This window comes from Nuphar pumila, chromosome 9 (genome assembly GCF_984573655.1).
Source record: "Nuphar pumila chromosome 9, dmNupPumi1.hap1.1, whole genome shotgun sequence".
NCBI classification, from domain to species: Eukaryota; Viridiplantae; Streptophyta; class Magnoliopsida; order Nymphaeales; family Nymphaeaceae; genus Nuphar; species Nuphar pumila.
Genome location: NC_143257.1, coordinates 122,101,612 through 122,114,703, shown reverse-complemented (window position 1 = coordinate 122,114,703; position 13,092 = coordinate 122,101,612). Strand labels below are relative to the sequence as shown.

The window sequence follows — 13,092 nt, the reverse complement described above, 5'->3', positions numbered from 1 at the left end:
AAGAGGGAACAAAGGCAAGCATGCATAAAGGCAAAAGGAGTGGGGGTGGTTCTAGAATATTTTCAATCAATTTGGTTGAAGCAATAAGTTGGTCAATAACCAGTCACCTTGTTCTATCATATGTTGTGCACATCTTTCTCCAAATAAAAGGCAAACATTATTCAATCTTTAATTTTATCTCCAAATTGGTTAAATATTCCATGGATCTTTGAAAAGTGTTGTGATTGTTAGGCTGCACCTATGGTGGGTCTGGATATGATGTGTAGATGCCAAAATCTCTCCCACTTATCCAAGGGGTCTCAGATTCGAATCCGTAAGGGGGCTATCACTTTACTTTTGCTGTCAAATATAAAGCGCAGCCCTTTAGGCTGTCAATTGATCTCATCTAGATCTGGTAATATCTAACATTTTTTTTTAAAGAAGTTACCTATTTTGTGTCAGTGGATAGGGAACTGACAAGTGAATGCAATCCAGATCCAAACTTGAGCTTATCTCTGAACTTCGATTGCGAGTCAGACAAATTAAAGATTTGATTTTCTTTAAAAAGTTATTTAAAATTTTAAATTATAATAGATATAAAAATACAAAATATAAATATCCCATTAATAACACGATAATATCACAATAAAACATGATTTTTTAAAGTATGCAAGTGAAAAAAACACTTTTTGGGGGGTTAATATCGGGTTTTTTAACTGCGAGATTTAAAAAAAAAAATTGACCGATATTTGTGACTATACATTCTCCCACTCAAAGGCCCACATGCTCACAATGGCATGAGACCAAACTTGGGAAGATAGTAAGCTTAGAGACTTTAGCCAACTAACACTTCAAGCTAAGAGATCATATTTAGTTCGGAGTCTATGAAGAGTGTGTTTTGGTCAGGCGAGACTTGGTTCAGATAGTCTCCTCGTCAAAGGTCCACGGTCCACCTACTGAAAGGCATGGATTTGATTTGGTCAGCGCTTGACTGAGCCAACTGAGTGCAGGCAGGGCTCAGCCAAGTTATGCTGAGCCATACTTTTGGAACATAGTTTCAAAATATTAGACGATATTTTGAAAGGCCATATACTATATCGAAAAAACATGATATTTTAAGAACATTGCATATTTTGAAAATATCACATTTTTATAGTGATATTAATGCATTAAGAAGTTAGAAACACTTTGCGCATATATATATATATATATATATATATGGGTTCTGGCTAAACCTATTTGGTGCTAAACATAGGGCTAAATGGGTTTTTCAGGCTTTTTCATTTTATTTTTAAATTCTGACAGTATAGATGTGATCTATGTACTTGATTTTATAGGGATCAACTCTTGAAGCATTTGATCCCAACACATGGGTGGGTTTTTATAAAGTTCAAAAAATCAACGGCGCAAAATCTTTGTAAAATTTTGAGGCTCCAAACATTATTTTTTCACCAAAAACACATTATCCAGGTGTGGATTCTTAGTAAATCTACCATGCCCAACACATTTATATGGCGAAACCGCCTAAAAAGCACCAGAGAAACTGAGAAACCCATATAGCACGCAGTTTAGCACCAAATGGGTTTAGCGAGGACCTATTTTTGTGTGTGTATATATATATATATATATATATATATATATGAGAACTAAAAATATGGGTATTTTCAACCCTGTTTTTGCAAATCCAGCCATGTGGATGTAGGACCCGTGTGTATATATATATATATATATATACCTATGGTCATCGTCCAAGGATCATAAAACTCTGAGTCTAGGACCCTTGTTCCCAGAAACTATTCAAGCCTAAAGTCGGCTAAATAAAATATCACCATTCAACCAAATTGAGATGACCTGGATGCTCCAAGTTACAAAGAGATTAAGGGCATGTTTGCTTTGGCAACATATGGAATGAGTCAAGAAAGTTGGTCATGGGGTCAGTCTTGTGACTAAGTTTCTTAAGTTTCAAGGAAGGAGCATTTTTAAGTGAGAATCACAATCGCAACTTGCACTTTCTCATTTTTTTTATAAGAACTTGAGAAAGTGCTGTGATTGTGATTTGCTGTTGGAATTCGATTTGGGGTGTGCACAAAGTGAGGGAGGAGAGAATAGAGAGAAGAAGAGGTAGATGAAAAAACCCTAAGAAATAGACTTGCAGTGCGCAGGGGTTGGGGATTTATAGTCTTTTCTTGGGTAACTTTTTCCAGCCTTGACTGAGGATCTTAATCTCATTTGATACGGTTTAATAGACTTTTAATTCTCACGTTCTATGAGTTCCACATTTGTGTGGCTCGATTGGATTCCAATATGAGCCCCAATAGCTACACTGGATCCAATTACCAAGATCCAACAATTTGCAATCACAAAATTTTGAAAAAAAAAATCCAGCTTTCTCGAAGCGTTGCTTTTTTCCATAACCCACAGAGGGTTGCTTGCTGATACTTATCACATAAGTAGGTCTTTACCATATCCCATTGGACCCGACTATATCTATCCAGATCCAAACTGCTAAAAGTATCGGGGTCGTCTCCGACCCGAACCTCCTTGACCGAGTCATGGAGTCGTGAGTCGTGTAGGAGAATGAGGTCACCCATGAGATAGGTCTATGATTGACATCGGCTCGTTGACTTTAAAAGGAAGCTTCTTTGAATCAGCTGTGACCATACTGTCGAGGAATTTTCTGAGAAATCTTCCGGACATATCCATCATGTTTCGTGCCCACTGTGAAATGTCGATTTTACCCTTACAACGTACAAGTTCAAACAGGTTGGATATGGGCCAGATTACTTTAGATCCAAATCTGAGTGCTAATATCAGCACCTATTCCCAATCTGAACGCAAATCCAATTCAAACTAGATCATGTGTAGTAAAGTTGAATACAGGTATGAATTTTAGATGGATACGAGATGATCCGATATAAAGAGAACAAAAACAAGGGTTTTACATGTAAAAATGCAAAGGTTTTGGATTTGATTGGATGGGAACATGGATCCTGACATTCCAAATTCTAATAAAAACCCAAAAGGAATCCAATTGTGGGATCTTAGTTTAATATATATCCACATCTGAAAACTATACGGTTTAGATCGGAGCTCCAATCAAGTGCAACCCACTTACACCTATTATCAGAGGGTCCTGGAGCTAATGACAGACTCAAAGAAGTGACACAGCAAGATGCTGATCCAATTAGCTTCTCAATCTTGTTTAGAACTGGTTTTACATGTAAATGCTTTTTGTCATGGATCTGGTTTAGTCATTTTTAAGATTCAGATGTGAAAACCCTACCCGGATCCAAGCTTAGCATCTGACCAGTCAGATGTCTGGTACCTGGCAACACTGCGGTGAAGGATAGCAACGGGTCAAGTTTGGATCCGATATCCAACTGATTCATTGCCGTTTATCGAGGCAAAAAGATCTCGCCTATTTGCTTAGATAATTGCATCAAATCCCATTTGGGGGTTTCCTCTATAAGTCATGCTATTGCAAGGGCAAAGAGTTAATTGGATCTGGGTTGCAAAGGTTTTTCCTATCGGATTTGTGGATCCATTTTGTCTACGTCCTCAACCCGTTTCACATCCTAGTTTGTGATCAGGGATACGAACCAAACATGTCTTTCATATTTTTTTTGAGGAGCATTTTGGTCATTTTACGTGATTTTTAGTTTCCGCGGGACGTTGAGGTCATTAAAAGTTGAGAAATTTCCGTTCACAGTTCATATTTCAAAAGGAGTCCCGTATTTTTTACAAAAAGACATTTTAGGATACAACTTTTCGTTGAAACCGTCAAATAGCGACATTAATGGCGAACTGTTGCATATTGGAATTATTAAAATGTCCCTGTTGCAAAATTGGATAGGTAAATCACATATTTTAAACCAAAGGTTAAAAAAATACCTTTTTATGGCTCTTAAACATGAAAGTTAAAATCAAAATCCCTGCAGGAATGGAAGTGGGGATGGACTTATACTTTCCCCCACCCCGTCCGGTCCCCATCTCGCCCGCCCCGCCCCCGCCCCCGTCCCCAATCTTTCTTTAGGGATGACAATGAACCGAGAGTCAATGGATCCCACCCCACCTCACCCCATTTGGACCGAGGATGGAAGACATGAAGTGAGGATGGAGGTTAAAATCAAAATTGTTGCGAGAATGGAGGGCAAGATTTTGAGACAGGGCGGGAGTGGAGACCTTGTCCCCGCCCCCCAAGTCCACTGCTACCGCCTGCCTAGTGGCCAAGGTCCCATCCCACTGCGCCAAACCCTTTTTTGAAATATCAGGTAAATTATGAGTCTCTAAATGGAAATTCTCTTAAAAGATTGGTGCCCCAATCGAGGGAGCAAAGTAGACTGTACATTTTGAAAAGAACCCTAAAAATAAAGGTAATATTTGAATTGAACGATGGCATCTGCAAAAAGTCTGAAATTTTTTCTCCTGATTTTCAGAAAAGAAAAAGGACGTGATTTTGAGGATTCTGGTGGAAGAGGCAGCCGATACTGCATATTTTAATTTTTAATAGAAAAAATATTGTTATAGAAATATGATGAAAAGTCATTTCTTATTATAAATTGAATAATATATCCCTAACTAGTGCACCTACTACGTGGTTGCCTCCCTTGCCTTTTGTAAAATACTCCTTCATATCGAAAAAAGACTGAAACACCCTTAAGATGGACATAACACTTCAATCAATGAACTCATTTCCTTCCTATGGAAAGCCTCAATTTCCCTCACTTCCAAGCATACGTTTAACCAAGTATATACTTATCTTAAATCCTTGTTAATTGAGTTCCCCCCTGCTTGCTGCTTCCCAAGGCAAACCCTAGGGTTGTCAAGAGGTTTGGTATCCAACCCATCAAGCTGCTTGCTTAGTGGGGTGGGGCCTTGGATGCTAGATGGGCAGTCAAGGTTCTATTTTCATGGGCATCGCCTTTCTGCGCAAGCCAACGCATAGCATAGGCCTCGGGGGCAGGGGTCGGTAGGTATGGCAGGCTGAGTCAGCAGGGTCTTCGTGCTCGGCTGCAGTTTCTTCGGGTTATAAATGAAAAAAACCCATCAAGGTGCACCAATGGGTGGCCATTGCCCATGGGGCTGCATTTTGCAACTTAAGCTCAAATCAAGTCATACCAGACCCAGCCCAATTAAATAATCAGACCCTATTCAAGCAGGGCCCTAGTATAGTTTACACAGAGTTTGACAGACCCAACCCAAACCCAGTTTGATCCCAAGTATATCTGAGTCGACCCAAACCCCGTCAGGAAAGTGACCGTAAATACATCAGACATAGCCAGCGCGATTAGGTCTCTGATCTCGAGGGTGATTTACTTGTTCAGTGTGAAAGAATACCAGAGATATTTATGATTTTGGGTTTGGACTTAGCCATTAAGTAATTTGGAGGTCAGTTTTTCTTTCAAGTATAAGGCTGGTCCTCCGATCCCTTGAGAGTCGATAGGGGGACCCTAAAACAGCCAGGCCGGGCCAGCCCAACCCGGTTACCCAGCTCATTGACCAACCAGGCTAGGTCTAGGCTCGGTTTGGGCCTGGCAGGGGTTCCCTCTTCACGGCATGACCATTGGGTCCATAGGCTTAAACCGGGATGGACCGGGTTTATTCGCTCACAATTTTTAGGTCCTAATTGTGTGGATATTTTTGACAGAAATTTAAGAAATAAAAAATATATATGTGGAGGATCCAAGGAATAATGAAAAAAATACATTGCATCTTAGTAGATTTTACCATTAAAAAAAAGAGGAAAAAAAATTCCCCAAACACGCAAAATGGCCATCAACAAGGATGGCGTAGTTGTAATATCTTCTTATTTCAAGCCCCAAACAAAGAAACCATCGGAGACCGTTCGCTCAAATGGGCAAAGATAAACGCATAAAGGTAGGTAGGGATGTCAACGGGTCAGATCTGGTTCGGATCCTGGTGGGTTCTAACTCAAATCTGTCTTTGAAGTGCGGGTACCCGGTCTAGTCCCGGGTCTGATAGGGTTCACTATGAAGAAAACCATACTCGGTCCTATAAGGATTACATGAACCATACCCTATAAACAATATTTTTAAATCTCCTTTACATTGAAAAATCACGGATCTTAATTAAAACGGGTCAGAGCCGGGTTTTGTATGAAATTTCACTAATCATACACGACTCCATATACTAATCGAACCCTTTGGGTTCGTTCCAGATTCTAATCAGACCTTCTTATCTATCACCAAACCCTGGGTTAGGTACGGGTGGGTCCGGGTCAAAATCGACCCGTTAACACCCGTACATGAAGGTCCCCTTCCCGGATACCACCCAGATACTTCCCAGGAGCAATTCCGTAATTATCCGCAGTATAAATACCCACGGCGTCGTTTAAATATTTGTCCCCGCTTCCCTCATTTTCACCTCGTCCTCTCTCTCTCTCTCTCTGCAGCATGAGTGCCTCTGCTTCTCGCAAGGTTCTGCCTTCTAACCCTAACCCTAACCTTACCTTCTCTCATCGAAGCCTTCTTCCGTCTTCTCGTTGAAGACGCCCACTCTTTTTTTTCTCACTGTTTGCTGTTTTTTCGATTCCTTTGATTGCTGGTGCAGGCTCTCAGCAAGATAGCGTGCAACCGCCTCCAGAAAGAGCTTATCGAATGGCAGGTCAGCCCCCCCTCCGGGTTCAAGCACAAGGTCTCCGACAATCTCCAGAGGTACGCCCCCGATCGCCGTCCCCCGCGATTTCTGCGCGTTTTTCGGGTGTTCTGAGGTGGTTATGGGTGTGTGTTTGTTGAATTGGTGGATCAGGTGGGTTATTGAAGTGGTTGGGGCTCCCGGGACGCTCTACGCCAGCGAATCGTACCAGCTTCAGGTTGATTTTCCCGAGCATTACCCTATGGAGGCGCCACAGGTTCGGTCGGGGGCGTTCAGTCGGTTCTTTTTCGGGGATTATTTGAGTTCTTTGTTTGGTGGGTGAAATTGGGGGTGATTTTGTTGTTTTGTTTTGTTTTTTCTTTGGTAGGTGATTTTCCTCCATCCGGCGCCCATGCACCCGCACATTTATAGCAACGGTCATATTTGTTTAGGTAATCTTGGTGGTTTTATTCAATATCGGGGTTTTCTTTCTCTTTTCCTCTCTTTTTGGGGGTTTTGGGGTTTATTTTGATTCTCTGTCTTCAGTAAAATGCTTTTTTTTGTTGTTGATTTTACGTTGCATACTTTTAATTCTCTTGAAATCGGCCGGCGATCTTTGACATGGTCGTGCGATTATTTCGTGGACTGAATTGTTGATTAACATGGTGGGATTCTTGCTAGATTTTTTACATCCCGTGCATTTAGTTCTGTTGTAGTTGGCTAGTGATCTTTCACATGGTCATACAATCATTTCATGCCTGTATAGATAATTTCACATGCCAGGGTTCTTGGTAGAATTTTAAGTTTCTGTTCTTGGGTTTGTGCTTTCATCTTGTAGATATACCTCTTTTATTTCATTCGAGGGACCTTTTCAAATACGTCCCAGGCGTTTATGTAAGATCAGGTTGATAACATGGGAAGCCGCAGTCCTCTCGTGGATGGTGGATCTTAACATATATCGGTTTAAGGTAGTAATGTACCTAGGTGAAGGTTTGTAGGAGCGGAGTTGACATTACTTTTTCTAAATCGTATAAATTACCCTCCATTAAGGATAGTCTGAAATCTGAATGGGACTCCAAGCAGACTGAGGATGGCTGAAATTATGATATGAAGTCTCGAGCAATGCATTGATAATCTGAAATAGGTGTGCATGTTTCTTTTTTTGAGGTATAGTTATAACGTGTAATTTCATATATATAAAAAAAAACCCAAGGGATAATGGTGAATAAGTGGAAGGCTGAATGATAGCCGATGATGAGCATTATATTCTGGTTAAGTGTCCTACATTTAGCTTCCCACCTATGTCACATGGATACGGTTGCGGATGCACGGATACGGCAATTTTTATGTAGTTTCTAATATGATTTGTATATAAAGGGATACAGAACAGGAGTTAGAATGGAGTATCCATGTGACATAGCTGCCCACCAAGGTGGTTGACCACATTGGATTGCTTGTTCTGTGTACCAATAAGCAGGCCATACTCATAACAATGACTACTCAATGGTTGTAGTTACCTGCATCAGATGCCTCATTTTGGTGCACTTGCCGGTCTTTTACTCTATTTAGTACTCCATTTCTTTTGTTCTGATATTAAAAGCTGATGAATTTAGTATGTTATATTCGTTAACCCACAGATCATCATTCTTTTTTTTGTGTTTCCTTTTGTAAAGGTGAAATCACTGATCTTCAAGAGTAATCTTGCATGATTTTAGTCTGATTTTTTTTTGAGAGAAGATGTTAATCTGATTTGAGTCATATAAGACATTAGGACTGAAGAGCTGACACTATCTGCCTGCTCCATTTCTGACAATGAAAAAGCTCATGTTAATTTGATGGCACGGTCTCTGTTATTGTCAATATGTTGTATATTACAATTCCGTAAAACAGATTTTTCAAATCGCCTACCGTACCAGTTTTGCTGGTAGTTCTGGGTGCTTGCATTGGTTGCTTCTAGATGCTGTCATTTGTAACTTGTAAGTGTATTATATGCCAGGTTAAAGTTTGCTACAATTGTTTGTATGTACAAATGACTAAGCAAACTTCAATTTTTTTCTTTTTTTTTGTTTTTCTTTATGGAACTGATACCATCTATGTGATCTACATCCTCTTTTTAGTAGGAACTGGCTTTTGAATTGCCAGAATCTGACCTATGTACAGATTTTTCTGGTGATGCAAAAAAACAATGGTTATAAAAGCGCCGATTTTTTCAACTCAAAAAACATGTTTTTCATCCAAAAACATGATCCAAGTGTTGATTTCCACTAAATCGACCATGCTGTGAGATTCCAACTAAATTGTAGGTAAAATAGACTGTATTAAGTACATATCCTTATATGCCATGTAGTATATAATATACATATTTTTCACTTTCACGTTCAGTTTTACATGTTCATTATTTTCATTTTTTAATGTAGTGGCCCATTTACGGTCACACACACACAAACCGTTTCACGCTAGCCTAGTTGACATTTGAATATTCCATTTGTCTTGAGCTCAACATATTTACAGAATCACTTTGTTCTCCGACTTGCAATCTACAACTAATTATTGACCAACCAACATTGTTCTTGTCGCCAAGTTAGTCGCTGGTGCATCATATGCTTTCTTTTTCTTACAGTGACTTCTTAGAAACATGCCTGTTCTGGTCATTCAAAGGTTTCCCCACCTGTCATTTGTATTCCATAGGGCTCTAAAATGCTCTTATCTTTTTATATTGTCCTTGAGAATGTTCTCCTTCCAGCCACCATCCCCACCTACAATTCCCAATTGATCAACTTTTTGACTTGGTGGCCTTTGTAGCTTAGTTGATGTTCCATGCTTATTGGTATTGAGTTTCCAACTTTCCATCCAGTGACCTTTATGTGAAAAAATATAGAAAAAGGTAGAAAAAAAAGAAGGAAAACTTTGTAGTGAAGGAGAATTTGTCGACTGTTGCATAGCTGGTATTTTCAAATACAAATAGCTTCATGTTTGGCACTAGTTCATTTGTGGTATGCTGTGGGTATCTGTGTTTAAGACTGTTGTGCTTCAGTGTTTTAAATTATCATGTGTAACTTAAAGTTGGACCTAGGTATTATTCTTTCTTGGTGACAAAGTTATTATTTATCTTCCGTACAGATTGTCTAGTGTTTCGTATTTTGTTTTGTGGATTTTATAATTAGGTAAAAGTACATGTAGATGCTTTATGTGGATTGCAGTAATGAACTAGATATTTTTGTTGATCAGATATTCTGTATGATTCGTGGTCTCCAGCCATGACTGTGAGTTCCATCTGTATCAGCATTCTTTCCATGCTCTCAAGCTCCCCTGCAAAGGTTCTACTCAATTGTCTTCTCTATAGCCATGAAAGTCCCAGTATTTTTTTTTCTTTCCTAACTGTAAGGTTTCTCATTTTCTACATAGAAACGCCCTGAAGACAATGACCGCTATGTGAAGAACTGCCGCAATGGTAGATCGCCAAAGGAGACGAGATGGTGGTTCCATGACGACAAAGTGTAGATGATGCGCAAGCAAATCTCCTTCAGGCCATAAGCTTAGTAACTTTATTTCAAACTGCATACTGGTTCTTCTTCCCCAGTGCCAGTCTCAAGTGTGTTTGGAAATGCACATGCTCCTGGTATTTGTAATGGAGAACACTGTATTTAGCAAGCAAGTCCTTGTTAGGTAAAATATAATAGTTCTCTTGGTAAATCTCATGGCAGTATCACTGCAATATCTGGGTTGGTCATTTTTTTTCGAGTTTTTCATCGTATCGAACTGCGGTTGTCCTACAAAATGGCTATGGCCTATGAGTAATTGGAAGGTGTGTAGACTTCAGAATATGAAAATTAAGTCAACAAACATCTTCATGCCTCTTGCATTCTTTTAAGAATTTCTTTTTAATAGCCATTCTTTTAGAACTAATTGTTAGAAAAACAGGTAGGTCAGGATACTGTAATAACCTATAACATTTGCAAAAACTAGATTTTATAATCAATATTTACCTAATGATTTGGTATGAATCTAAGATTCAGATATATATGAGTGAATTTGACTTAAATAAAACTCAAAAGCATCCCATCTAAAACATTAACTAATCAAGACTACAACTAGTTGTGTTGTTTTATTAATACAAGATACAATCAATTGTATGGAACTTAAGAAAAAATAAATCCAAGTTGATTAGGTCATTTAATATGTGCAAATGGACTCAATTTGAATTCAATTGTGAGATGAATCACCAGTTACCACGTTTTCTAAAAAAATAATAGCCTTCTCAATCTATGAGTGTACTGTTACATGTTGCCCATATATAGCATGGCTTCATTAATTCTTTCCATATTATAACTATCTAATGATTGGCTCAAAAATTAGATGTCACCCATGATGTTATTAAACACAAAAGCATGATGACACATAATTAAAGACAAGGTAATGACTTAGCAAATCATGTATATAGTTGCTTTTAAAAACAATCTCGATCAATCATAATATTTTTCATTGCGTATCATGCACTGAAACCAGAGTTAATATAATGAGCATTAGAAAAGTTTTGCTCACCTAAAACTAAAGTACCTATCAGTGTCAGCCACATTTAATCGTTTAACACTAAAGTTGGCTCAGCTAGTCGTATCTTAAATGTCACTATTTTTTTTATATATCTCTTAAGCTCCATGGGTCAGAGGGATTCGAACCTGGGCCTTCAGCCCACTTGCCACAGGGGGATACCACCTCGGTGGTTATTAAATGTCACTATTAAGTGTAGTGATTAACCATTGTTTTTCAATAAGGCTGCCTATATATAGGAAAATGGGTCTGTGCTAAACCAATTTGGTGTTAAACAGCGTGCTAAATGGTTTTTTTGGGCTTCTCTAGTGCTTTTTATGCGGTTCCGACCTCATAAATGTGTTGGGCATGATCGATTTACTAAGAATCCACACCTGGATCATGTGTTTTCGATGAAAAAAATGATTGTTTGGAGCCTAAAAATTTTACAAAGATTTTGGACTGTTGTTTTTCAAACTTTATAAAAACCCACCAATGTGTTGGAATCAAACACTTCTAGAGCTGATCCCTCTAAAATCAATTACATAGATCACATCTATACAGTCAGAATTTAAAAATAAAATAAAAAATCCCGAAAAAAAACCATTTAGCATGCAGTTTAGCACCAAATTGGTTTAGCACAGACCCATTACTCCCTATATATATATATATATATATATATATATATATAGAGAGAGAGAGAGAGAGAGAGAGAGAGAGAGAGAGATGTGTTCCTTAGGTTTCTCTTTTTGTTGTCACCTTGAGCTCCTTCAAAAATAGTAGTTTTAAGTTTTTTTCCCTTGCGTCTAACACTGTAGATGTGATATATAGGTTTTGTTTAGTGGGAACCGGCTTTTGGATTGCCAGAATCTAATCCAAAATCAATGGTTATGAAGGTAACAGTTTTTTCGGCTCTTAAAAATATGTTTTTCTGTCAAAAAACATGATCCAAGAGTCAATTTTCACTAAATTGACCTTGCTACATATCTATTATAAAACAAAAGCTATGGGATAGAACAGGACAAAATGAGAAATGAGGCATAATATGTTCAGTTTCCATATATATATATATATATATATATATATATATATATATATCATTTAATCAATGAAATCAGTCAATTAAAACAAATTTCTACATTTTACATACATAAATGACAAATTAATCAATTGCATTCATGTATATTAGTAATATATATATTTAATCAATAAAATTGGTCAATTAGAATGAATTTTTACATTTTGCACACACATGCATGTCAAACTAATAAATTACATTAATGTATAATAGCAATATATATATCAATAAAATCAGTCAAAATTTCTATATTTTGCATATATACGTTACAAACTAATCAATTGCATTTATGTACAATAAAAATATATATAGATAGGTGCAAAATTGATGTGTCAAATGGTACATGCTAAATGGGTTTTTTCTGCCTTTTTGGTGGTTTTTTTGTAGTTTTAACCTCATAAATATATTGGGCATGGTCGATTTACGAGGAATCCACACATGGATCATGTGTTTTTGATGAAAAATGATATTTGGAGCCTAAAAAATTTATAAATATTTTGGACCATTGATTTTTTGAACCTTTTAAAAACCCACCCATGTGTTATAATCGAACGCTTCAAGAGCTTATCCTTATAAAATCAGGTACATAGATCACATATGTACTCGCAGAATTTAAAAATAAAACAAAAACCCTGAAAAACTCATTTATATACGAAAAGTTAGCTATTTACGAAATTAGTGGTAAGTGGAGTTTCATGGATATATTTATGCAAAATATAAAATATATACAAAAGAGTAGGATATTTGCGATATTGATGGTTTCAATTTCATCAAGATTTCACAAATAAATTTATGTGAGTTTGCAAGGACTAAATTCACATAAAAAAGTGGGTGTTGGACATATTCGACAAGAGGTACAATTTCATCACAAATATGCTTAAATTCACGATTGCGAATGGTAAAACTGTCCTAAT

General features: G+C 37.7%; 1 protein-coding gene across 1 annotated transcript; it reads left to right on the top strand.

The window, feature by feature from the left end:
* The first annotated feature begins 6,346 nt into the window (after positions 1-6,346).
* On the top strand, positions 6,347-10,266 carry LOC149829178 (putative ubiquitin-conjugating enzyme E2 16). Its single transcript, XM_090017304.1, has 6 exons — positions 6,347-6,416; positions 6,550-6,653; positions 6,748-6,850; positions 6,962-7,025; positions 9,802-9,890; positions 9,979-10,266. The coding sequence occupies exons 1-6, from the start codon at positions 6,393-6,395 to the stop codon at positions 10,072-10,074; spliced, it is 480 nt and encodes a 159-aa protein (XP_089873430.1). The 5' UTR covers positions 6,347-6,392; the 3' UTR covers positions 10,075-10,266.
* Positions 10,267-13,092: the final 2,826 nt, after the last annotated feature.

Bases quoted from the DNA above. Each gene is read 5' to 3' on its own strand.
- LOC149829178 (XM_090017304.1), top strand. From the start codon at position 6,393: ATGAGTGCCTCTGCTTCTCGCAAG. The intron at 6,417-6,549 runs GTTCTGCCTTCT...TTGCTGGTGCAG, and splicing joins GTGCCTCTGCTTCTCGCAAG to GCTCTCAGCAAGATAGCGTG. The intron at 7,026-9,801 runs GTAATCTTGGTG...TTTGTTGATCAG, and splicing joins CAACGGTCATATTTGTTTAG to ATATTCTGTATGATTCGTGG.